The sequence below is a fragment of the Apteryx mantelli genome, chromosome 2 (genome assembly GCF_036417845.1).
Source record: "Apteryx mantelli isolate bAptMan1 chromosome 2, bAptMan1.hap1, whole genome shotgun sequence".
Taxonomy (NCBI): domain Eukaryota; kingdom Metazoa; phylum Chordata; class Aves; order Apterygiformes; family Apterygidae; genus Apteryx; species Apteryx mantelli.
This window is the reverse complement of record NC_089979.1, coordinates 19,342,226-19,366,765: the sequence shown is the minus strand read 5'-3', so window position 1 is coordinate 19,366,765 and position 24,540 is coordinate 19,342,226. Positions and strand designations below refer to the sequence as shown.

At 40.2% G+C, this 24,540-nt stretch overlaps 1 protein-coding gene across 7 annotated transcripts; it reads left to right on the top strand.

Annotated features, from left to right (window-relative positions):
• The first annotated feature begins 3,927 nt into the window (after positions 1 to 3,927).
• EBAG9 (estrogen receptor binding site associated antigen 9) lies at positions 3,928 to 24,289 on the top strand. 7 transcript variants are annotated; one of them, XM_067290232.1, is made up of 9 exons: positions 3,928 to 4,101; positions 5,085 to 5,186; positions 9,225 to 9,400; positions 10,301 to 10,398; positions 14,838 to 14,916; positions 15,042 to 15,200; positions 17,166 to 17,273; positions 18,203 to 18,294; positions 23,745 to 24,289. In XM_067290232.1, the coding sequence occupies exons 4-9, from the start codon at positions 10,316 to 10,318 to the stop codon at positions 23,863 to 23,865; spliced, it is 642 nt and encodes a 213-aa protein (XP_067146333.1). In that variant the 5' UTR covers positions 3,928 to 4,101; positions 5,085 to 5,186; positions 9,225 to 9,400; positions 10,301 to 10,315; the 3' UTR covers positions 23,866 to 24,289. The 7 variants fall into 7 exon arrangements, with proteins under 7 accessions (XP_067146333.1, XP_067146334.1, XP_067146336.1 ...); XM_067290231.1 differs by lacking the exon at positions 3,928 to 4,101 and adding an exon at positions 4,322 to 4,467; XM_067290233.1 differs by lacking the exon at positions 5,085 to 5,186.
• Positions 24,290 to 24,540: the final 251 nt, after the last annotated feature.

Genomic DNA, 24,540 nt, shown 5'->3' with positions numbered 1-24,540 from the left:
TAGACTGTAATGCTCAAAACCTGAATGTATTCTCTAAGGAAATGCCATTGGCTATCTTCACAACCCCAGCTGTCCCACTGTGCTATGCTCGCAGTTTTGCTTTTATGTGTGAAGGCAGATGATGATCATTTTCATTTCTGCTTCTTCAGACAGAAAACTACACTGAAAGACATAAATCTTTGCTACACAAATGGTTTTGAAATGGTGCTTAAAATTAAAAACCTTATTGCGTATATTGAGTATCTTTTACTGAATGCAGTGTCTACATGCATAACAAAGTCCAGGCCTGAGGGCGCTGCCAGTCCTTTCCGTCCCTGCCCACCCCCCAAGTCCCTCCCACCCTGCCCAGGCCTGTCCCCATTTCAGCCCAGCCCAGGGCCCTCAGTCCCTGCCCCACGACGCCACAGCGGTGCCTGCTCCATCCCTGACCCTGCCCCTGCCCTGGGCCCTGACCCACGTCCTGGCCTTGGCCCATCCCCATCCTAGCAGGTGTGCCCAATTCTGGGGCTGGGGCTGCCCTGGCTGCCCCCGATGCCCCCACCCTTGTGGGCGGTGGGGTGGGCCCTGGTGGCCAGGCCTGGCCCCGCTGTCCTCAGGAGCCCCTGCAATACTGGTGTCCCAGCCTCCAGGGAGCAGCTCCCCAAAAGGTTGCAGAAATGAATTTAGAGTGTCTGTCAGCATTTGAAAAGAGGGAGATGAATGAACCCAATGTGATACCAGCTCCTCCCTCAAAGAGCCATCTTCCTGCATCTCACTCTTCTATGCCTGAAGCAGCTGGGTAGAAAACAGCAACCAGCAGGGCATGGCATCCACCCCTCCCCAGGCAACTCCTGGGTCAACACCTCTTTCATTACTGCGGTGGCTCTCCTAGCAAATAACTCCTCCCTCCACACACAAGCACACACAAACCGGCTGGAAGAGGAGATACTGCATGTTTGCGAGGACCTCTGTTACCATGGAACCTACCCTGGATATAGCAGAGGAGCACTTAATTTTGTCTTTTGCCTGGCAGTAGTGCGATGGTAGCTCCCACTCCTAGAATGCTCTAAACACTTGTCAAGTTCTTCTACTGAAGATGTTCCTCTCTGAATGTAAAATCTTCAAAAGCAAAATCATCTGAATCACCAAAGACTTTGAAGGACAAGAGGTGGAATGAGCAATGCTTCCTCCAAAAGAGGACTCCTTGCTTCAGTGTTTCCTGACATATTTCCACATTCAGATGGCTTTTAAGGATCCTGTTCTTTAGTACCTGAATTTCCACAAGAATTGTATAATAGCTGTGATTCCATTCAGTGGCAAGCTAAATGTTACAGCATTCATTGCTACAGCATCTGGCTTCTTTGATGGAACTGTGTTTGCAATCTGATGGAGCTACTTCAGTGCAGCATAAAAGTCTTTCTTAACTTTAATGATAAATTCATCCTTCTCATTCAACAGAACACTTTTACAGTTCACAGAATTAATAAACTGGGAATGTAGAGGAACAACTTTAATACATTTTTCCCAGACTAAAGAATCTCAAAATATAAATGTGAACTTGGTGTCTACAAGTACCAAGAAGAATTGGTAAAAATGCTCAGAAAGATGGGTGATATAAAGAAAGATTATTTAACATAATTAAATGACAGACCCATACTACTAAAAAATGAGTATTTGACAACCTCATCAACTTTACCAAAAAATGAAAGCTACCACCACATGATGAGCTGAACATCTAAGGAGAGTTCTGCTTATTTCTCCACTTTTCATGATTAGTAGTAGTCCTGTAGTCTGGTGGTCAGGACAAATCACAGAATCACAGAATGTTTGAGGTTGGAAGGGACCTCTGGAGATCATCTAGTCCAACCCCCCTGCTCAAGCAGGGTCACCTAGAGCACATTGCACAGGATTGCGTCCAGGCGGGTTTTGAATATCTCCAGAGAAGGAGACTCCACCACCTCTCGGGGCAACCTGTTCCAGTGCTCTGTCACCCTCACAGTGAAAAAGTATTTCTTCATGTTCAGATGGAAGTGTCTGTGTTTCAGTTTGTGCCCACTGCCTCGCGTCCTGTCGCTGGGCACCACTGAAAAGAGTCTGGCTCCATCCTCTTGACACCCTCCCTTCAGATACTTGTACACGTTGATAAGATCCCCTCTCAGTCTGCTCTTCTCCAGGTTAAACAGGCCCAGCTCTCTCAGCCTTTCCTCATAAGAGAGATGCTTCAGTCCCCTGATCATCTTTGTAGCCCTTCGCTGGACTTGCTCCAGTATGTCCATGTTTCTCTTGTACTGGGGAGCCCAGAACTGGACGCAGCACTCCAGATGTGGCCTCAGCAGGGCTGAGTGGAGGGGGAGGATCACCTCCCTCGACCTGCTGGCAACACTCTTCCTCATGCACCCCAGGATACCATTGGCTTTCTTGGCCACAAGGACACATTGCTGGCTCGTGCTTAACTTGGTGTCCACCAGCACTCCCAGGTCCTTCTCCACAGAGCTGCTTTCCAGCAGGTCAACCCCCAACCTGTACTGCTGCATGGGGTTATTCCTCCCTAGGCGCAGGGCCCTGCACTTGCCTTTGTTGAACTTCATGAGGTTCCTCTCCGCCCACCTCTCCAGCCTGTCCAGGTCTCTCTGAATGGCAGCACAGCCCTCTGGTGTATTGGCCACTCCTCCCAGTTTTGTATCGTCGGCAAACTTGCTGAGGGTGCACTCTGTCCCTTCATCCAGGTCAAATGAATCCCTGAATCCCTAGAAATGATGAGCTAAATCCACTGGGGTTGGTTAAGTTAGGCAGAAGATATATAATTTAAAGTTCTGTGGAACTAGAGAGGACTGAGAAAGGTTTTATCTGTATTAGCTGTCAGGAAGAGTGAAAATGAAGGTTACTTCCACTAGCAGGACACGTAGTTTTTACGGAAAAATACTTGAAGAAAGTACAATGAACTGAATGGTACAGTTTGGAGATGTAAGAGACTTTATATCTGTGCTTTTTTAGAAGTGGGCTAGGAGTCCTGGTGAGAAGGGGGCAAAGTTTCCATTTACCTGATCTACTGAGCTTATTTAATGGTGTAATGCAGTTTGGAAGCATTCACAGAGCTCAGAAAATCTTACATTAGGTTACTCAGTATCTTCCTCCTCCTTTCTTCCCCATGTGGACAGTGAATGAACAAACTGTATCGGGAGGCTGGCTGGTCAACACGCACAAGCAGCTTTTGAAGAATCTACTTGAGCAAACAGACACTGGCAAGACCTGATGCCAATTGAGGCAACATCCTGTCACAAACTACTTCAGCAATTTTTTTTTAGTAGCTTCCAAATTTATAGAACAGATTCCAGCCAACGGCATATGAGTATGTTCACAACCACAAATACAGCATACAGATGATATTACATAAAGGCCTATACTTATTTATCCCAGTTCCCTGAAGTGATGACCTGGCTTAAATTCCTCTGGGGACCGAGTGGCCACTTTGCCATACTGTTTTGAGCATAGTGTGTAATCGCTAGAGTGGATTTCGCTTCAGGAGCACCAAGCTTCCTGCTGGTGCCACCTCCCCGCCACGGGACGGAGGGGCTCTGGCCCAGCGGCGCGGGTGCTCGCAGCAAGGAACAGCCGAGCCGCTGCTCTGCCAGCGCGGCGCCGCCGCCGCGCCTCGGCAAGCCGGGGGTGAGGCCGAGGCCGGGAGCCGGGACAGAGCCAACGGGCAGAGCCGAGCCGGCCGGGGAGCATGCGCGGAGCAGCAGCGGCGGCGGCGGGGCGCGGACGACGGGGGCGGATCGGGCCGCGGGGCACCGGCGCGTGTCTGGCCGGCGGTGCCGAACGCCGCCACAGCGCCCCTCCCCTCGCAGCAGCCGTTAGCCCCAACGGTCGGCGGCCGCAGCCCAACGGCCCGCCCTGGCGTCGGCGCCGCTTGGCGGCGCGAGGGGAAGGGGCGTGGCCGGAAGGGGCGGCCCCGTCTCCCAGGTGACAGGAGCCGAGATGGCGGCGCGGGAGGCCATGGCGGCGGCGCGGCGGCGCGCGCCGAGCTTTGAATGAGGGGTGCCCGGCGAGGGCGGAGGCTGCGGGAGCGGCCGGCTCGGGCCCCGGCTCCGCGCCCCCGGAGAGGCCTCCCCCGCGCGGCAGGTGAGCGGAGAGGGGCCGCCGGCGCCGCGTTGGCTGCCGCTTCCGCCTCCCGCTTCCGCCTCGGCGGGGCGGGGCGGGGGCCCGGCTCGGTGCCTGCCGCCGGCCTTCCCGGCGGGGCCGCCCCGCGCGTCTCCCTCAGCAGCGCCGCGCCTCGCCGCACCTCGCCTCGCCTCGCCTGCTGCGCAGCCCCCCGCGCCCGCCCGCCGGGGCCGTGCTGGCCGCCGCCGCACCTGCGCCGCGCCGGCACCCGGGCCCAAGGGAGAGCGAGGCCCGCGGCCGGCCGGCGCCCCTGCCGGCGGCTGGTCCCGGCCCCCGCGTGGCGGGGGGCTCCCGAGCTGGGAGGTGCAAGAGGTGGCCGACGAGTAGGTAGGCGGCGTTCGGGGGCTGGGAGGTTTGGCACCTTGCTGGGGCCACGGCGGGGACGGCGCCCTCTCGGAGCTGGGCGGGGGGTTTCGTGCTGTCTTCGCTGGATCAGGGGCTCTGTGGGACCGCACTCTGTGCGGCTGCCTAGTCTGGAAATTTTCTGTGTTCGTGCTCATTCAGGAACTGCATACAAACTCATGTGAAGCTTGTTTAGTAAACCTTTAAAGACTTTAGAATCTCTAACAGGTCATGCAAAACTTGAGTGCTATAATCTCGTTTCTCTTCTGTGTCCCTAATAACACTTGGATTTGTGCTTGTCCTGTAGAATGATGAAGCACTGTTATATGACCATGAATTCATGATGCAAGTGCCTCAGTTACACATCTGGTGAAAAATAATGTAGCATGCTGCTGTATTCTGCTGTCATTCTGAATACTTTAGAAATACTGATGTGCCCTGTAGAGATTTCTTTAAGCCACCCTGCACAGCATGTCTTGCAGTATATCTTAACTGTAAGCACTGAATAGTTGGTGCTTGTGAAGACAACAGATGTTGCAGGATGATTTTGTGGTAGCAACAATGAGAGTGTGTTAATTTATTGTCTCTGGCTTTTCATGTAGATACAGATAACTTAAGTCCAGGATGACTAATAAAGATTGGAACAGAACTGGGGTCTCTTGAACTCAAGTTCTGTGGTCTGAGAACTTCTCCAGTATTACAACGTGAGTTACATGAATTAGTGCATTATGTTAACGACTTCATGCAAGTGTGAACTAAGTTATAGTATAGTATCATGGGACTGCATGACTTCAGTTGTTATATTCTGTATAATGACTTTTCAGAAGGCAGTAGCGTATGTAGACAATGGATTATCAAAGAAGAATTACTGTGCCTAGCCAGGGGACATAAATATTCTGGTTTAACTAATGGTGCCTTGAGAAGCAGAACTTATTCTAATTCAGAGCAGAAAGCTGCAGGAGTTCATGTCATCAAGACTGGAAATATTTAGTTTATTGGGGAGGAAGAGGTGAGATGAGGTGGCATTACCATAGTGGTTTTATGGCTCCAGGAGCACAGGGTTTAAAAAAAAAAAAAAGTTTAAATTCCCTATATAGTAAACTGAGTGTTAGGTATCTAGGAATAATGTAGGAATGGAGAGACAAACATGTTCTTCCCTGGATTTTGCTGTCTTCTGCAGCTCCTAGTAATCTCATTAGGATACAGAATCATGGTTACTTTTTCTGACATGCAGGAGATGCTGATTGTGCCTTTCAGTACCTGACTGAATGCTGCTCCTGAATCATTATGCTCCCCTCCCCTTTTTGAATACAAAATGTCTTTGTACATCTTGTAATATACATGATTTGGAAGAGTTTTTATGTACCTGAAAATAGCTTTTCAGGTCTATCTGCTGATCTTCATAAGATTGTATCTCGCTGTAAACCTACTTTGGTCGTCTTCAGACTGATTAACAATTTTAGTACCACAAAGTAAATTTATTTTAAGAATTTTATTCTGTCTCTTGAAATATTGTTTAAATAGTATTTACCATGTGCAATTAGATAAAAAAGAGGAAGTGCTTCTCTGAGCAAGAACGTACTCATTGCACAGTAGTGATCAGTGAGAATCTTGTTTGTGGCACCTTCATTCACTCACTCAGCTGGACTATGTGCACCACAAATGGCTTGCTAGCTAGTGTGGATAAAGTCCGAGTTGCCAGGAGTTCCAAAGCTGCCAATGCTGCAAGCTGAAAGCAATGTCAAAATGTCTCGGTTCAATAAAATTTGGAACTCTCCCTCCCTTTACTGTATTTCCTCTATTGATCTGTAAAATGTTTTCAGGGCTAAGTTGCCTTGTTCTTCTGACTTATTTATAATGTGTTTAACATCTTGCTGCTCTTGTGCTTTAATCCTTCCTGTGCTCATTTTCCGTGTGAACAACTGCTGTGACTTTCTACCAGTTGAAGGCAGTATGAACCACATCATCCTGACTAAGTTGAAGTCCTGTTAAATTTGGGTATCTGTTACAAAAGTGTTGCACTGGCTGCCGATATGAAATTAATTAGGATTCATGTCCTGATTTAAAATAAATAAGATCTGTTGTAATGAAGCTTAAAAATTCCAGTTGATAGTAAGTTTGATAAATGTTATACTTCAGAAGAATTGTATCAATCTAAATAATGGGAGAAACAAAGCTCTATCCAACTTTACAAATGGGAAACTGAGGCACAGAATGTGATATACATGAGGATGTGTTGGGCTGACAGTTGACAACTGGATTGGATTTTCTTAATTCTAATCCAGTGTTTTACCTTTACCTACATCTATTAAGACATGTTCTAGGTTTCTTCCTGGAGCACTGCTGCTCTGTATTTTGTCTCAGTGTAGTCCTGCATCATAGTAGGCTGCTGATGCGCTTTTAGCTCCCTTTGAGATGGATTATCAGGGAAAGACTTATGGGAAGGAGAGGGGAAAGAACCTTGTGGCCTTTCCATTTAGTATTACCCTGTTCAGTTTTTGTTCCCATTCATGAGACAAGCTACACGGCCATACATTCCTTTCTAGCTGCTGGAGACAGATTGACAGCTTGAGAAGAATGACTGCTGTTTTACCATTACACTGGACTTGTTAGGTATCAGGTGAATTAAGTTTGCACTAAGCTCAAAAAATTAGATTCCTTGAACGTTTGCACCCATGCAACTGTTTCAGAAGATAAAATTATTACTCATTGAGAAAATTCATTAGTTAACTTTTTTTTTTTAAATACCTTTATCTTATTGGGGAGTGCTGTCCTTAGAACAGTAATGCCAGCATTTCATGCACCCTTTTAGACACTGGCGGGAATGCTTCACTTGTCCTAATCTCAATCCAAGGAGTTGTTTCAGGATTCTTGTTACATAGTTTCTAGCGTATTGCTAAAATTAGTGCATATTTACTGCTTCATATCTTAATTAGCAGTATAAAAGCTAGATATGCTGCTGCAAGTACTTTTTAAAGTGGGATGATTGCTGATATTACTATGGCTAGCTGATAGCTTATTGTTTCCAAAACTCTGATTGTGTATCCTGCAATTTCTAATGTACAAGGCCTAATGTAATAGGGAAGACTACAATCACAGTTTAGAGAAGAGGAAGGCAAAACAATATTTGCTATCTTGAAGAGTTTGGCTTTGCCATACTTGAAGTGAAATGAACTCATGCAAATATGGTATGGGATTGTGTCTTTCTCAACATAACTCTGAAATATCCGTACCAGACATGGGAAGTGAAGGTGGGGAGGAGTCCTCTGAGTGTTGTGGGGAAGGGAATGAAGGCAGTTATTGAACCTTGACAAACAGGTATATGTCAAAAATTTACTCATTCGTGTATAGGAATGATCCAGGGAAAAAACATTAACTTTGACTTCTGGTGGCTAACTCTTGTCAGCAGTGAACTTCAAGGCAGGCCAGACTTTCCATGTGGATTCTGTGTGTGGGAGGGGTGTGTTTTTTTTTTTTTTTTTTTGTGGATTGTGTTTTTTTCTTTTTGTTTAACTTTATATTGAGAAGTCAATACAGTATGCAACTCAACATCAAGAAAAAATTATAGAAGCTGGAGATGAATTGAAAAAATGTCTTTTATGTATAAATGACACACTTTACTGTTGTTTAGTTTTAGTTCTGCACTTGGCTAATAAGCTTCTCAGTCCTGCAGGTTCAGTGTTGTTCGTGCTTAATTTTGAAGAATTTTTTTAGCAATGGTTGCTTCCCAGAACGATCTTTTCATTCAATAGTTCTGTTTTTATTATAGGGTTTGCCTGGACTGTCTAGTTTGGCTGCTAGCTAGGCTAAACTGGGAAAATTGCTTCACTCTTTCTGGTGTTGAGTACACTTCTCCCCTTTCTCCCAGCAACAGAAGAATGAATTCTGATAAACAAGGGTAGGATGAGCCTCTAAACACCTTTCCTTTCAGAAAAGATATACCTTCATTCAGATTTCCACAGGTCACGTGCTCTTCATGCTGGAAATCTCAGCTAGATGGCTTCTAGCTGTACCTTTTTAAAGTAACAATTTCTTTGCCACTTCAGTGTTACTTTGTAATAATCCCTTGCTTTAGAACAGGGAGCTGTCCATCAAATTGCTTTTCACTGTTTTTCCTCACCAATTTCCATGCGTCTAAATCCTTCAGATTCTTGACTGATGCTTTCTTCTGTCACCTAGATCTCATCAAAATTGCATATTCCAGAAGATAAGGAAATGTGTGAGCACAATACAAAATGATAGTCCTTTCTTTAAAACTAACAGCTAAATGTATTGGATGGTGTCTGCTGTTCTTCTTTTTGGGAAATTTGACTGCTTCCTGTTTCACTCTAGATGCAAAGCTACTTTAATGCCCACTCCTGTATAACATTCTCTGTTTTGTAGTCTCTTGAGAAATGAGATTAAGGCAAAGCTAGTATTTGAAGTTGATATGAAATGTGTCCTATGAGGCTTTTCTCCTGAGCTACAGCTTAGCAGTATGGTCTGTATCCTGGTAGTTACTTACTGACTTAAGCCTTCTATTTTGCAGCAGAAGAGCCTGTTTGCTTAATGGCCTCCCCATTTAATTTTTTGTGGCAGAAATTTCTTATCTGGCTGTGTATGAAGTAATACTTACAGTGCCATATTACTACAATGTTTAATACTAGTTACGTTATCTGGCAAATGAACACCAACTAATAAAAAGAATCTAAGCTCCATGAAGCTCACAAATCCCATTGTGTACCTTTTAATAAAATCCTCAGGGCAGTATTGGAGCAGCCTACCTATTGATCCACCTTCCTGACTCTTCCTAACCTAAAGCCTGGAATATAAAAAGTGGCTTAAATATCACAGCATATTTGAAATCAAGCTGTCCTTCCATGGAGCACTCATGGCCTGAGGAAAATGCCACAGGGCTGTCTTCTCTTCTCACCAGGAGGTATGTTAAACTTGCAACAGAAAATGTTGTTACAAGTCTAGGTATATATAAAGCTACTCGTGTAGCCTAACTTCTTCTTCCCTCTGAAATACTCACCTGTAGGAGAGATGAAAGGATCCTAGAATTACAGCAGCTTATTCTGACTTAGTGTATACCTGTTTGAGGGGATCTGTTGGAATAAAGATGGTATGCTGAACGTAAATTCTCTAGATGATCAAATTGACACTGAAAAAGAGTAGCGAGCATAAGTGACTTCAGCCAAAGATCAAGTTTTGCTTGGTTTGGTTTGCTGCCTTGATCCAGTCTGACACAGAAATATTGATGTAACTAGGGGATTAACTTGTGCTGTAGTGCGCACAGGATGAATAGAAACTTTCTCTCTTGATGATTTTTCAGTGATATTGATCTCTAATATAAGCAATGTTTGTTCTCATCACACATTTCCTATTAAGGTCATTGGAAACTTTAAACAGCCAATTCTGGGTTTTGACTTAATGGAGGTTTCATAAAAATGTATAATTGGTATATGCAGGACTTGCAAGTGTGAGCATCTTACTGGTCATAAGTCTACTCTCCTTGCAGTTGTTTCAACACTATTGTTCGTGTCTAAAATAGATCAGCAGTACAGAGTCACTGCAGCTGATTGCCAGCAGTTCCCCTTTAAAAGTGTCTTTAACTGCGACTTTATCTGTGATTCTGTGATGTTTCTTTAACATACATTAGATGTTTTTATTATTTACATCTGTGAAATGTCCTGATAAATAGGGTGACTGTCCATTCCTGGTACGTCTGCTCTTTTCTTGCATGGAATGCTCCTTGCTCGTGAGCAAGTAGGGAAATTGGCTTTGACAACTATGTAAAGATGTCGTATGCTCAACATCTAATTTTTTTCTTTTGCAGGAAGGGGTTCTCACCATGGCCATAACACAGTTTCGACTCTTTAAAATCTGTACTTGCCTGGCAGCAGTGCTTTCTTTCATTAAAAAGCTAATATGCAGGTAAACGTTTTATGTAATTAGGTTACATTTTTTAACTACAGGTCATTTTTCTTTTCTTCTTACTACATGTGCCCGCCTCTTTTCATAGTTCTGGTTTTACTGCTAATTACAAAGCAATTAAGACAGATAAAACTAAATCAAATTCATTCTTGAATCTGCATATTCCCTTGGAGTTCAAAAGTCTGTATGCTGCTGTTGTAAGTATCAGTGTATTTTGTGGCATGCCAGCTTTCAAGAGGAATGTTTTATAAACAGCTATGACAGGGTTTAAATTTGCTTTTTAAAACTGTTCTGTGACAAACCTGAAGAAAAACCATTCTCCAATTTTTTAAAAAGTATTTGCCAAGTGATATTTTCTTTTTTAAAAGATTCAGTTAATGGTAGCATCTGCTGTGTCATCAGTCACTAACCTTTAACTATAAATATAACTGATTCTTATCCTGCTTTATCAAAAAACAATTGCCTAAAACTTAGGTTCTTCTGTCTATTAATGATTTTTTTTCCCAAAAAGTTTGGAGGACAGTGATTAGAGAACTGCCTTCCTTTTTTTTTTTTTTTTTTTAGATGAAGGTATCTTATGACTTACAAGAATACATAAAAATGCTTTTTTTTTTTTTTGTGTTGTGAACTCATGAACATGGCAGTGTAGTTTGTAACAGCTTTCAAAAAAAAGCCCTCAAGAACTATGCCTACAGAATAGTAGTGTCCAGCAAAACCCGAGCTAGATCAACTCAGTACTGTGCTGTAATCTGGACTACTGTTTACTACTTGTCAACCATACAAAATGTTATTTTACATAAACAACAGTTTGGAGAAATGCATTCTGTTTTTGTATATGAAGACTACTATTTTCCCACTGAGGTTTAGGGATATACAAAACATGACACAAAATAGCAGCTGAACTGTTTCTCTTCTCTTCACTTTTACTCGTTTCAAGAATAAGAGGAAGCTTTCAGCTGACTGACAAATTGAGTGTGGATCTATTTAACTTTTAAAAGGCTACATTTTAATGCTGCATACAGCTATATAGATGTAAGCTGTAGTTTTGTGACTCAAATTCCAAATTAAATTAAGAATACTTGCTGCTGAAGTTCTAAAAGAAGTCAAAACACTGAGCTGATAACTTCCAAAGCATGTGGTCCCCTAATCTCTCAAAGTGTTAAGATAACTTTTGTAAGCAGATAATTGTTTAGTAGGTGTAGTGACAGTATTTTCCTCCCTTATTAAACTTTTGAAAGAACTAAATCATTGAAAGAGTTGAGGAACTGATTGGTAGTAAAAAAGTAAGAGAGCTGTTCTTTGAATAACAGTTAGTTGAAGGATGAAAATTTAAAATGGCTCACATAAGCAAATCAGTGGATCAGACTGGCTCAGTCCATTAACCACAGATATTTCTCCTGTTTAATGTCAGCTTCGACGCATAGTGTGATAAATCTTGATTTCTTGTAATGCATCACTGCATCTGAGTATGTCTGATAACCAGCAAATGTGATTAGTATTCAATGGAAATGAGCTAGTACTTATTCAGATTATATTGTTTAAATTAAAAAACAATTTAAACTAGTATCTGTAAAGATTGTGCTACTAATTAGTAAGGACAAAGAAAACCAAGAGGTCTTGAGAAATTTGGCCTTCAAAGCAAGAATCAATATCTGTCAAATGATAGCTGGGGTGCAACTGTTCCTATGAGCCTCTTGATCCCTCTGTAGAAAAGAGATGTAGCCTTTCTCAGTGCAGCCCTGCTCTGTGACAGAAGCTGTTTCCTTCCTCCCTCACACTTGTCACTGTTTTGGCTAGATCCTCGTTTGTTATAAACCACTGATTGGGATGATTATTGTGTCTTCTAGATCAGGTCTCAGACATAGCTGTAGAATAGCAGTGCCACCTCTCCTTTATGAGGGTTTGGGCAAAGGTCAAGACAGCTTGATTTCTTTAGTTACTAGACCTTTGAGAACCTTGTGTATCAGAATTTCCCAGATTGTCAAGAACAGTGCATGGTTTCACCCAGGCTTCTAGCTGTTCAGAAGCAGAGTCAGGCAAAGAAGTCAACACTCAAAGTTTTAAATATACTATGCCATTCTCTATGTGGCATGTTCTGTGCATTAACAGTGCTAGAGATGCTGTAAAAATATTTAACAGGCTTGAAGTTCTGGGATGGCAGAAATTCCATTAAGGCTTATTTTTCTTACTAGCAAACGAAGATTTCATTTGGAAAAGTCTTGTGTTAAATATGAATTCACAGAAGCTACTTAGCCTGTATGTAGACCAATTTTTTCCTCAAGATTAGAAAGCCAATGTAAACTGTTCATATATATAGGAAAATATATATAACTGCTGAAGTGGTGGCTTAGAGCAGTATTAGAGAGAAGTATATATATAGTGTAAGTTTAAAGGACAGTATTTCTAAGCTTGGATTTCTTCTAGAGATATCAGCTAAAATCTAGTCAGCGTAAGAACCAGAAGTCTCTAATCTGTTTATCCTTTTCTTTTTTGTCTGTTAGAGAATCTAACATCAAATATATGTAATTATTTTTTATGCAAAGGGAAGAGTAAAACAGATCTCATGTGACTGCATATGTAAAGGCATACGGTCCTGGGTGAAAATGCAACTGTTCACCCTTCAGTAGAAGATTGCCTTTGGTATAGAGACACTCTGCACTGGCTCATCCTGAAATGATACTTAAATTTGGGTTTCTGTGTAACCTTTTTGTATAGGGATCTACTCAAAGTTTAAACTTATGCATAGGCCGTGTAGGATAGAGTTTAGAATTATGTCAGCTATCTTGGTGTATTTATAATTGGGCATAACTGTTTCTGAGCTACCTTCATTTTAACTTCTTAACACTGTAGAGTTCAGGGACTTTTTTTTTTTTTTTTTTTTTTTTTTTTAAAGCTGCCTCAAGATTGTTAGACATCTGTAAGTTACAGTCTTAAACCTGAAGCACATAAGGTTCCCCTTCTCTTGGAATCTTTTTTTGTGAGTGAAGTGTAACTTCTCTCTTTTTTGCTTTCAAGGCAGAGGTATTTCTGTGTGACTTATAATTGTCTTTCCTCATCTCTGCCTTTTCAATATTTCCTGTTTGGAAAAGGTGAAAAGAAATTTGAGCAGTACTAAGGTGCTTCCTTATTTTAGATTAAGATATTATAAAGAAAAATCGTAGTTATGTTTAAGGCTGGAAATTTTCAATGGATGGTCAGTCTGTATTGGCACCCTTTCCAGTTAGATCCATATTACTATAAAGATTTTCAGAAATCAATTTATGAAATTATGTTGGAGGCTTTCACCTTTCTTTACCCCTAAACTGAGTTGTTTTTCAGTTGAAAGGAATAATTTCTCAATTGACTGGAGTTAATTACATAAAGCTTGAAAAATTTAACATAAATACCTGATCTCTCATAAGGAAGACATCTATTGGACTTTGAGTAGGAAAAATGATATCTAATTACTCACCAATGTGCAGTAGAGACTGCAATGATTGAATTGTTCTTAGCTGATGGTAGAATGTTATATAATAGTAAAAATAACGAATACACACTCCAAACTGTAGTTTCCTTGATGCATTTTCCTCAGTAGTAATAAATAAATCTTACTTTTCCAAGTTGAATAAGGCCAGTTATCTGCCTGTCTTGCTATAGGACACTATGCTTCTTGGGGAAAACATGGGAGTGTCACTATGAATTTCATTCCCTTGTGTCATAGGGATTTAAAATACAGCAAATGTCAACTAAATATGTTTTAATTATTATTGTAATCTTTGAACGCTGCCATTAAGTAAATATCGAAGTGTCTTATTTATAATGTACAAGTGTTTGTCTTCAGTTAAAATTATTTGATACAATTGCTGAAACACCTTCATTGAAACAGTATTTTTTTTAAATAAGTAGAAGCATGTATTGAACTGAAGCTGTGGACTTGTATAGTTTTGTGCTACCTCTGCTTAGACTTCTAAGGAGAAAGTGCTTTAGAGGAACTTTCAAATCAAGAAGCTCAGAACATGACTTGTAAAACACAGCTTAACATCTAAGACCAGTAGAAATATTTCCCAGAGAGCTTCCAGTGGAAGTGGTTATCTTTGAACAGTGTTTGCTTCTTAAGCACTGACAATCTAAAAATTGAACCTGACTATAGCTAAATAACTGAATTAACTAACTTGTCTCTGTTCAAACTGTTATGCAAATCAAGTCTCTGTAAGAAATATGAAAAGTAAATCACACTTCGAAATTCTTATGAGCATTCCTTTAAACTCTTATTGCTGATGAAATTCCTTTTTAGAGACTTTAGCAAGACTCTTATTGGCAGTATGTAATACTGAGGTAGTTTAAGCACTTAATGATTTAGTCATGACTACTTTCAGTAGTTCTGTTCTCAGAGTTCCTTTCTTTTTTAACTTAGTGCTCATGTTTTCAGAGCTTGGAGGAATCCTACTTTTTTCTTTCAGGTCTGGAAGAGGGCGAAAGTTAAGTGGAGACCAGATAACTTTGCCAACCACAGTGGATTATTCATCTGTTCCCAAACAGGTAATTGCTAAAGTTGTAGGTGACTTAATAGAGTGATTATACCAATCCTGTTGTCTCAGTAATATGTAATAAGACAAGGTTTCATTTGCAAATAATATTAACTTGTATTGTTCACTTCTGTTTAGCCAGAAGTAGAAGACTGGTCTTCATGGGATGAAGACGCACCTACCAGTGTGAAGATTGAAGGTGGGAATGGTAATGTGGCTGCTCAGCAAAATACTTTGGAACAAATGGAACCTGATTATTTCAAAGACATGACACCAACTATAAGAAAAACTCAAAAAGTAGGTATTGAGCTTTCAACCATACTTATTGAGTGTTTTCTTTGCTTTAAAATAAGTTGTAAGTAAATCATAAAATAGATGCTTTGGGCAAAATTAAACTGTCCTCCTGAAATGAGATTAGATGTTGATGTCTAGCCTAACAGTCCAATTGCAAATCTTGACTCTTGGAGGTCTTTCAATATGTGATGCTAGTTCACATTTACGTCTTTGGTCTTAATGTTCCTGGAAACTTCTGAGGCACTTCATAGTCTGAATGGTCTGGAAATACAGGGAAGAACTTTAAGAACCCTCATGTCAACTTAAATTCTGAAAATAGTACCATTGAAAGAAGATACTTGTGCACATGCATTTCCTTTGTTTGAAGAGAGCCATTCCAGGTCCTGCACTTACAGAAGTTTGAGGTAGCTGTACTGCTGTTCAAGAAAACAGAATTTTGCTTGTTTCACCAACCTGTATTGGGAGAGTGGTGTTAGGGAGCTGATGTTTCAGAATAGCTTGCTCTTCAAAGATCTGATTTTCTTTTCAAGAAAAGGCACAAGCACATCTCCACAACAGTGTTAACACTATAAACAAATATTAATTAAACATATGTTAGTTACAAGTTTAGGTTTTGTGTGGCTTTGAATCATCTGGAAAACCTTTTTCACCATGAAGGCAGTCAAGCATCGAAACAGGTTGCCCAGAGAGGTCATGCAGTCTCCATCTCTGGAGGTTTTCAAGACCCAGCTGGATAAAGCCTGGAGTAACCTGGTCTAACCTCCAAGCTGACCCTGCTTTGAGCGGGTGCTTGAACTAGAGATCCTGTGATCCTATGAACTGGAGATGATGTTGGAGTCAGTTTTCTGTAGATTCAGGATCTGCAGAATTCTGTGGATTGAATTCTTCTTAGGATATTGATCTTGCAAAATCTGGGGGGTGGAGAAGGGGTGGGGAAGAGGTAGACTTCTCCTTTGTATCTTATGACATTTTTCACTAAACAGATTGAACCTCAGATACAGAACCAAAACTCAAGAAAGGTCCATGCTGCTTAAATTCTATATACTTGGTTTAGTTTAAACACATCTCTAGGATTGACTGCAGACATATTAAAGATCATGCCTTCCAACTCTGCCCCATTACCACCTTTAAATTTGAATTTGTGGTTGTAGTTTTGCAGTGGGTGGGCTCAGTATGAACTTCAAGGTCTGAGGTGAAATCTCCTTGTGTTACTGCTCATATCTATAATGTCTAGATGTTTGTACAGTCAGTGGAATTGATCTGCTTCTTTTGGAAGCAGCACAGACTTAAAGGAGACTAAACAAAGCAAATGAGTAAGCTCATATTTTGAGCTTAAGACAAAAAAGGGATTCATGATCTTAGCAACCATATTAAACTTACGAATTAGCCTTTCAGGAGAAGCATTAGTGCATATTTTTCAGCTAAACCAATACAGAACCAGTTGATGCTGTAGTGAGTTACTTTCTGTCTACTGAAACTCAGATTATCTGCACAGCAGCACTGTTGTGTACCTGAGATAGCTCATGTTCCAAAGCAGTATGGCTGTTTGGACAGCGCTATCCTCAAGAGTAATATCTTACCCTTAAATATCATGGAGACCAGATTTCTTCAGGGGAATATGTCATTGGTAAATCATACCAATGCTGGGAGATGTGGCTATTGGATTTTTTCATTCTTTCTGCCCTTTCCCTGTCTTGATGCAGTCATAGGTCTCCATGTCACTTGAGATAAAGCTGGCTTGGGGATAGGGGGGATGAAGCCAAAGGGTAGTCTTAGGTTCCTTTTGCATTTGGCGGCTTCTACTTATGAGCTGATTTAGCTGTATAGCTTCTGGGACCTGAGCAGATTTGAGACACAGTACAGAGTTGTGTAGCTGTACCTTCATAAGTGCAGAGTATCTGATCACCAAGGAATCTGTGCAGTGCTCTAACTCAGTTCTTTTCATTCCTTTTTTTTGAATATTTTCAGATAGTTATTAAAAAACGAGAGCCTTTAAATTTTGGGATCCCAGAGGGAAACACAGGATTCTCTAGCAGATTAGCAGCTACACAAGATATTCCTTTTATTCACCAGTCTGTAAGTATGCTCTAAATACTGGTCTTTCATTTGACAGGTGAATTACCTTAGGAGAAAAGAGGTCTGGTGTATGGGGAGTGGGAGAATAGCTGTGGAATGTTGTAAATGCTTTTAAAATTGAACGTTTGGTTCAAAGCAAAAAAGTAGCTAATCCTAACTAACTTACTCTACTGAGAAGCTTGTCAGATTAGGGGATAAAATGGTAGGAAGCCTCCTAAACACATGTGTATTTGCAAACCTCCTATAACAGTGGACTGTAAACTTTTGGGGCTTTGCTTAGTGAGTTCTAAACATGAGTAGAAGGTTTTTTCTTGTAATAAGGCCTTCAGCTTATCTTTCCATCTTCATTGTATGTTCTTTCCTTAAAAATATGTCCAAGATTTTAAACTTTTTGCCTCTGAACAAGGTGCCGCAGAACATTTTTTAACATTGCGTCATATTAACATGGTGCGCAAAAGGGTCTAGGCACGAAGCAGTGCAGAATAGTCATAACACAGCCTTAGAATAAGAATTAGAATTATTTTCATAATGAAAATAATTTAGAAAAGGACTTGTGAGTAACAACAGCACTCAAGTAATACTGGAAGGACAAACCAGTGGATATACATGTTGGTTTGTCCATGAAACTTCCAGAAATCTTTTAAATTATTTGCTTAGCTTATCTGCTCAACTTATCTTCCCCTTCCTAAAAATGCATTTCAGTACTTCCATCCATCCTTCCCCAGCTGTGAAGAATCCAAAAAGCTATACCAGCAATAAGCTGAAAAAAGTCATTACTGGAACATGGGAAAACACATAGATGATAAGCTCAGAAGTACTGTCATATGTCAAAGGTTTCTGGAAATCTTAAGCCTCAAGGTTAAAAACAAAAGTGTTTTTATCTGAGATTTCCTGCATGTGCTTATAGAGCCTTTTTTGTCTTGTTTCAGCCTGAACTGGGAGACCTGGATACCTGGCAAGAAAATACTAATGCTTGGGAAGAAGAAGAAGATGCTGCCTGGCAGGCAGAAGAAGTTCTTAGGTAAATGAAAATAGAGTAACACAGTATAACTTTTTTCCAGTGTTAAGATATAATAATCTTAACTTTGCTGTGTGTTAGACTTTTATGTTTCCATGTAAACTTTTACATGCAGGAGAATCGGCTATAGTTTTGTTTGTAGTAATGTTTTTTTATAAGTGCTAGGAAAGGCTAAACAATTCTTAAGATAAATGATTTTTATGTATCTTGTCTCAGTGTAACTACTGCTTTGCAGAATACATTTTATATCTAATGCAGTTAACTTAGCATCTCAAATAGTGGAGAAAACCTGAGAATTACTAAAACTGGGAATGATAAATTTAAGAAACTCACTATATACAAATAGCATGTTTCAACTTGATTAAGTAAAATACTTACCACTGGATGCCCTTAAAGATCATAACCATGTGCTGTCAACTTAAAAAGCAGTTGAGGCTAGAAGAAGTGATAAGTAAATATATTCTTGGAATCCCCACAGGTGCCATGCTTTTCTAGCTAACTTAGCTCACCTATAATGCTTATATGCAAAATCAATGATTTGTACAAAATTAGTGTGAATACCTCTGTTCTTGTATCCTGTTCTTGCCACTTGGCAGTTAAGTTTCACTTCAAGGTTTTATCAAATTTTAATTGCTTGCTACGTGATCAGATAACCTGCATCAGATGGTTCCAACATCCTTAACTGCTCTCACTTTGCCCCCAAAATCATAAATTTGTGGCCTTAGTGTGACAACTGTGAAATAAGGACATGATATATTAAAAAAGTCATTATAGAACTGTGAATTTTTAAGAAAACAATTTTGCAGAAAGAGGATTCTGTTGAACTATTTATTGTAACATTATATGAGAAATTTACTTATTTCAACAAGTAGAGTAAGAGGAAAGGGAAGTCACTAGCAAGCTTCTGATGAATTAATGAAAATAAACTCTAATTCTGATGCTGTCAAACTTGCTTGGCAGCAGCTTGTGAAAATGGGTCTGTAATGCAAGTATTTCTGCGAACCTAATCAGATACTTTCAGGTGCACATTCTAGTCTATATATATATATATATTTTTATTATTTTCCTTCTCCCAATACTGAAAATTTTTCAGGTTCTGTCTTGCACTAATGTATCACAGAAGTACAAACTATGTGATATGGTTGAATGACATGCCTTTGGGGTGCCTTTGGGGATAGTATTTTTTTTTTTTCTGTGAGGAGTATCAACAGGCTCAGTATGATCTTTAAAGTGCAATACACTGACCCTAGTATGTCTTTCATTTTTCTTTGTCTGGTGCATCAATGACAACCTCCCCCTTTTTTTTTTATTTTTTGAATTGAAAAATGAAACTACGACTACTTTTGCTAACTATGGATTCCACACTATTTTACTGAAACTGCCCTATGTTACATTAAAAGTGCTTAATTGTTTTAAGATTATAAAAACAAGTACTCAAGCTTTCCCAGGCATGGACTTGTCATATAAAAATTAGCTACTAAAAGCTGGTATTTGCATGTGCCAATTTATATCTGGAGTATAAAATTTATCTGTGTTGTGGACTTTTATGGGGTGGCAAAAGGCATATTGTTTCCCAAGTGCTAGGCTCATGCTCTAGTGCACTGAGAGATACTCAGATTTAGACTTCTGGAGATGTTTTATGTAGGAATAGCAGTGAGGTTTCACCCAGGCTTTGTTTTTGGAAATGTCAGTTTATTTGGTTGAAGCTCTTCTAAATATTTCAGTCTGGCATATTTTTACTATTAAAAGTCTTCAGCTCAAGTGGTAAACTTTCCGTTATTGGCGGGGCGGGGGGCAATTCTCTACTTGTTTTAGCAGGGATGTGTGGAGATTATATATATACACACACACACACGGGTATGTGTTTGTATATGCATGTGCAGATATTTCAAGTAAACAGAGCAAGAGCATGATCAGAACTGTAGCTATCTGTATGACATCTTGGCCAGCTATGAATGGCTGCCTCAGTACAACTGATCACTGTGAGTTGTATCCCAGCTGTGAAGTAAAAGCTTTGTTTAGTCCATGACACATTACTCAGATTACTGCATTTTTCTGTGACTGAGGAAAATGCAGGCAGATTTTTAGCAAGAGCAATAGGAAGTATCTTCTGGGTTTAGGATCTCTCTTGGAGTAGAGACCTGTGGTGTATTTGACTTCTGACACTTAACATGCAAGAGTTCATGTTACTTGACAGGCCTGGCTGTGTCCTCAACAGACTGTATTCAGCAGGAGATCTCAAGTCTGTTCTTAATGCTAAAAGACAAACATCTTGGCCTATGAAAGGCTCTGAAGCTCTTAGACTGATAATTATTGTACAAGTCTGCCTAACCCTCCAGAGAATGCTAATACTAAGTTCACTCCAGCAGTGCTCCTCAAGAATGGAATGAGTGTGTTTTTTAAGTAAAAAATAAATAAAATGAGGATCTCCATTAGGTAGGTATGTCTAGGTACCTATTGGTGCCTGGTTAGTATTCAAAAGTGTCTTGGATTGGAATAATTCTTTGTGTAGTAAAGGAGTAGTGATTAATCATACTAAAATGGGCTGTGGCTTCTTAAATAGCAGAAAGGCTGTATCCTAAGGCCTTCTCTCTGGCGATTTAATACATATATAGTAGTTGAAAAAAGCATGGCCAAATGCTTCCTGGAAATCAAAGCATGCAGGTAAACACTAGCAAAGACAAGACTTAGGAGTAGACTACTATTGCCTGAGAAGTGGGTGTAGTCTGCTTTTCTTCAGAACAGAGTCTGGGCTGGATGCACTGAAATTTCTTCTAGTCAATGGGTGAATCAGTGTGGTAGACGATAAGCTGGCTTTTCATTTTCTTTAGAATTAATTGAAGTTAGTTTAAAAAAAAATAAATTGGTTTTACAAATAGTAGTTATCTATCTGTGCCCTTAGATTCTCTAATACCATTGAAGGTTTTTTCCAGCAGGAACAACAGTTAAGCTAGTTGCTCCTTGGTTTAATAAGCAGTTATGTGTAAAATAGCATGTGTATGAATTTTTTTTTTGCTTTTTTTCTGTTGAAGTGAAAGAGTAAGTTATAAGAAATCATTCATCTCAGTTATTCAGAATTATACAGTAATTCAAAACACATGGGGACAAGAACATCTTTCTGCTGCATTCTGATTATAATTTTATACAGTTTGTACTTTATAATTAGTGTTCTACCTCTGTTAACCAATGAAAGATTTAGTTTTTTGGATGTAACTCATGTTATGAATGTAAAGCAAGATTAACATCAGTGGTGAATACTTTTTCTGCTTTAAGCAACTTACGTCATTCTGTCTTAACTCTGCTGAACTCCTTGCTCTGGAATCCCCCTCCCAGAAGTGAACCAGATGTGGATGTAGTTCATTACAGGCACTTTACTGAGAAATGAAAACTTCCTGAACCTGAAAGATAGTAATTTTATGTTGAAAACAGTAGGAAGTTGGGAATGGAAGTCGGTGTTTTGGATAATGATCAGCTAAGTAAAATGGTAGCAAAAAGGTAATTACTTATGGTAAACTCTTTATAAGCATTTCTTTTCTGTTACCATGCATTACACTAAATGAATAGGGACTTCGGTTCCTGTATCTGAGGTGTGGTGAAGGTCTCTCTTCTCATTTGGGTGTAACTGAAGTCCAGTAACGTTACTCAGCCAGCAGAGGGCATAGAAACCACTTAGAGGAATCTCCGTGCAGAGGAATGCCCTGTGGTCTGCAGCTTATGGAAGAAATAATGATCTGCTATGACTTCTCTCACTTCACAAAAACAAATGAAGAGTGGCATTGCTTAACACTGTGCGTGTTTTTTGGTTTTTGTTTTGTTTTTTAATGAAACTCCACTGTCTCTACATGCCTGATTGCATATGTAGCCTCTTCACCTCTTCTACTGCATCAATTTGGATGTGGATGGGATATAAGAAAATCTGCTGCTGTGGAGTGGCAAATATGTTACTCTGCATGATAGACTGACAGTCTTGGCAACTGTCTGCCTTGGAGATGGCTGGCCTTCTGGTGGGATGCAGAATAGCAGGTCATGTTCTCAGAAAATGTTTGGGCTTCTATTGACTTCAGTGGGAATGGCAATTAGGTGCTCGCATGCCTGTAGATTTAGATCTTGATGCAAATGACCCTCCATAAGAGCAGAGCAACTTAATAGAGTATAGGAAAACTTGTAGCCATTACTAATGAACTATTGGAAGCCACAAAGCTATTAAATAAGTGTAATCTCTTCTCCCTCCACTGCTTTCCTCATATGTAGTCTTTATACTGCTAATATTTCTAAGCTTCATATGCCCAGTTTGTCCATGGTTGGGAATCTGCGAAGAAGGTTGCCTTAAGTGATGATGATTTCTAATTCTGTGTGTGTATTGCACATTCAAGTGGAAATACACTGCTAATTTAGATTAATGTTAAAAGTTAACTGCCTCCTCCATTAGATTTTTTTAATCTATTTTCTTTTAATGACTTTTTTATTCTTACTGAGTCTGTGTTAAATGTCACCTTTTCAAATTATTCAAGCTTCACTTTTATTTTTAAGCCATCTTGCAAGCAACCTGGCAAATTTTTCATATATCTAATGAACTGAATCCAGATCAGGATTGACCTCCTTGCACTATTTTATTACTGCTTATGAAATACAGGAGAGAGCTGCAATCTGTCACTTGATCCACTTGCTGCCCCGTGCCACCCAATGATGAGTTCTAGCTGGAGGGGGGCAAATAAAGTGAGCACAATCTGGTTCTCTAGTCAGCTATCTGTTTGTTATGATCGAAAACTACTTCTGTAGACAGATCCTTTGAGTTGGCAGATAGTAATATCTGGGGTTTGATAGCAGTGATAAGAAATAATGCTTAAAGGATACACAGCTGAAAACTTCTTTCTTTAGCTTTTATTTCTGAAAGGGTGTTGTTTATATTTGTCCTGAGCAGTAGAGTACATCACAGATCCTGGACAAGTGAAAGGGAATATTAGAAGTTAGTACCTCATCTGATCACGAGGAAAGTGCTTGTAGCACTTGCATTACAGAGAAGATAGTTATTTATGCCTCTGCTTGAGGCAAAGGGGAGACAAAACTCAATATTTTAGGCAATCTGAATTGTGTTGGTCTAAATTTGAGGAGATAAGTGCAATTTTGTGACTCTTGCAGCTAAATGGATTTTTCTAAATAGCTCTAAGCCCTATAACCTCCTATGCTCACACTGGTTCACTTATTTATTCTGAATTTTTGAGAATGGAGTGGCTTTTAGATGGTAAAATATTTGAAGAACTATTACTGCCTTAGATTAATCTGAGCAAAGGACAGATACTCTATCACAATAAGAAGAATAACTATTCTAACTGTGGTAGACTTTAAGGCTCTGTTTGTATTAGCTATAATAGCCTATTTAATGATAGAAACTTAAGATATAACTATACTGAAAACTCTTGTTTTTAGCAATTTATTTTTTCCTCTAATTGCAGACAGCAGAAGATAGCAGAAAGGGAAAAGAGAGCAGCAGAACAACAACGAAAGAAAATGGAGAAAGAGGCACAAAGGCTAATGAAAAAAGAACAAAACAAAATTGGTGTTAAACTTTCCTAACAGAAACCAGGCATTAATGGCTGTGCCAGTGAAAGAGAATTCCAGCTCTACAACATATGCATTATTGGTATTGATTTAAGTATTTCTAGGACTTCAATGCACTGCTCGGTTTTAATGCATTCTTCAGGTCATCTTGGAAGCCAGAGTTCTCCTAAAATACCTTAAACTACTAGTGGACAGATCTTTAATGTGGCGGGGGGGGGAACCACACACAAAATCATGCCTTGATAGAATGATGTTTCCTGCAATAGCTCTATTCCAGCACCCTTCTCTGCAAGAAAAATGATTGAACAGGGATGTTGATTGAGAGACACTCTTAATGAACAGCTCAAGCTTAGGAAAAGGAGTGTAAATATCCAGTGGTGGGGAATCTACTCCATTGTCAGTGCTTACCTGAAATATGTAATTAAACAGTTTTAAGGAACCCTTTGCTTCATGCCTGATATAAGAATGTCTGGTTTTGCCCTTCTTATAAAAGTATTTATAAATACTTCAGTGTTTTCCATGGGCAATTGTATTGACCTGTGAAGAAGAAAATGACTTCTTGTGGACAACCTGCAACTCTTCAAATTTACTGGTGGTAGAGCATACTGTGGTAGAGGACACTAATGGAATTTCTTGTCACTTTGCAACTTGCAACTTTGTGTCCTACCATGCTTGTCTACAACACATTGT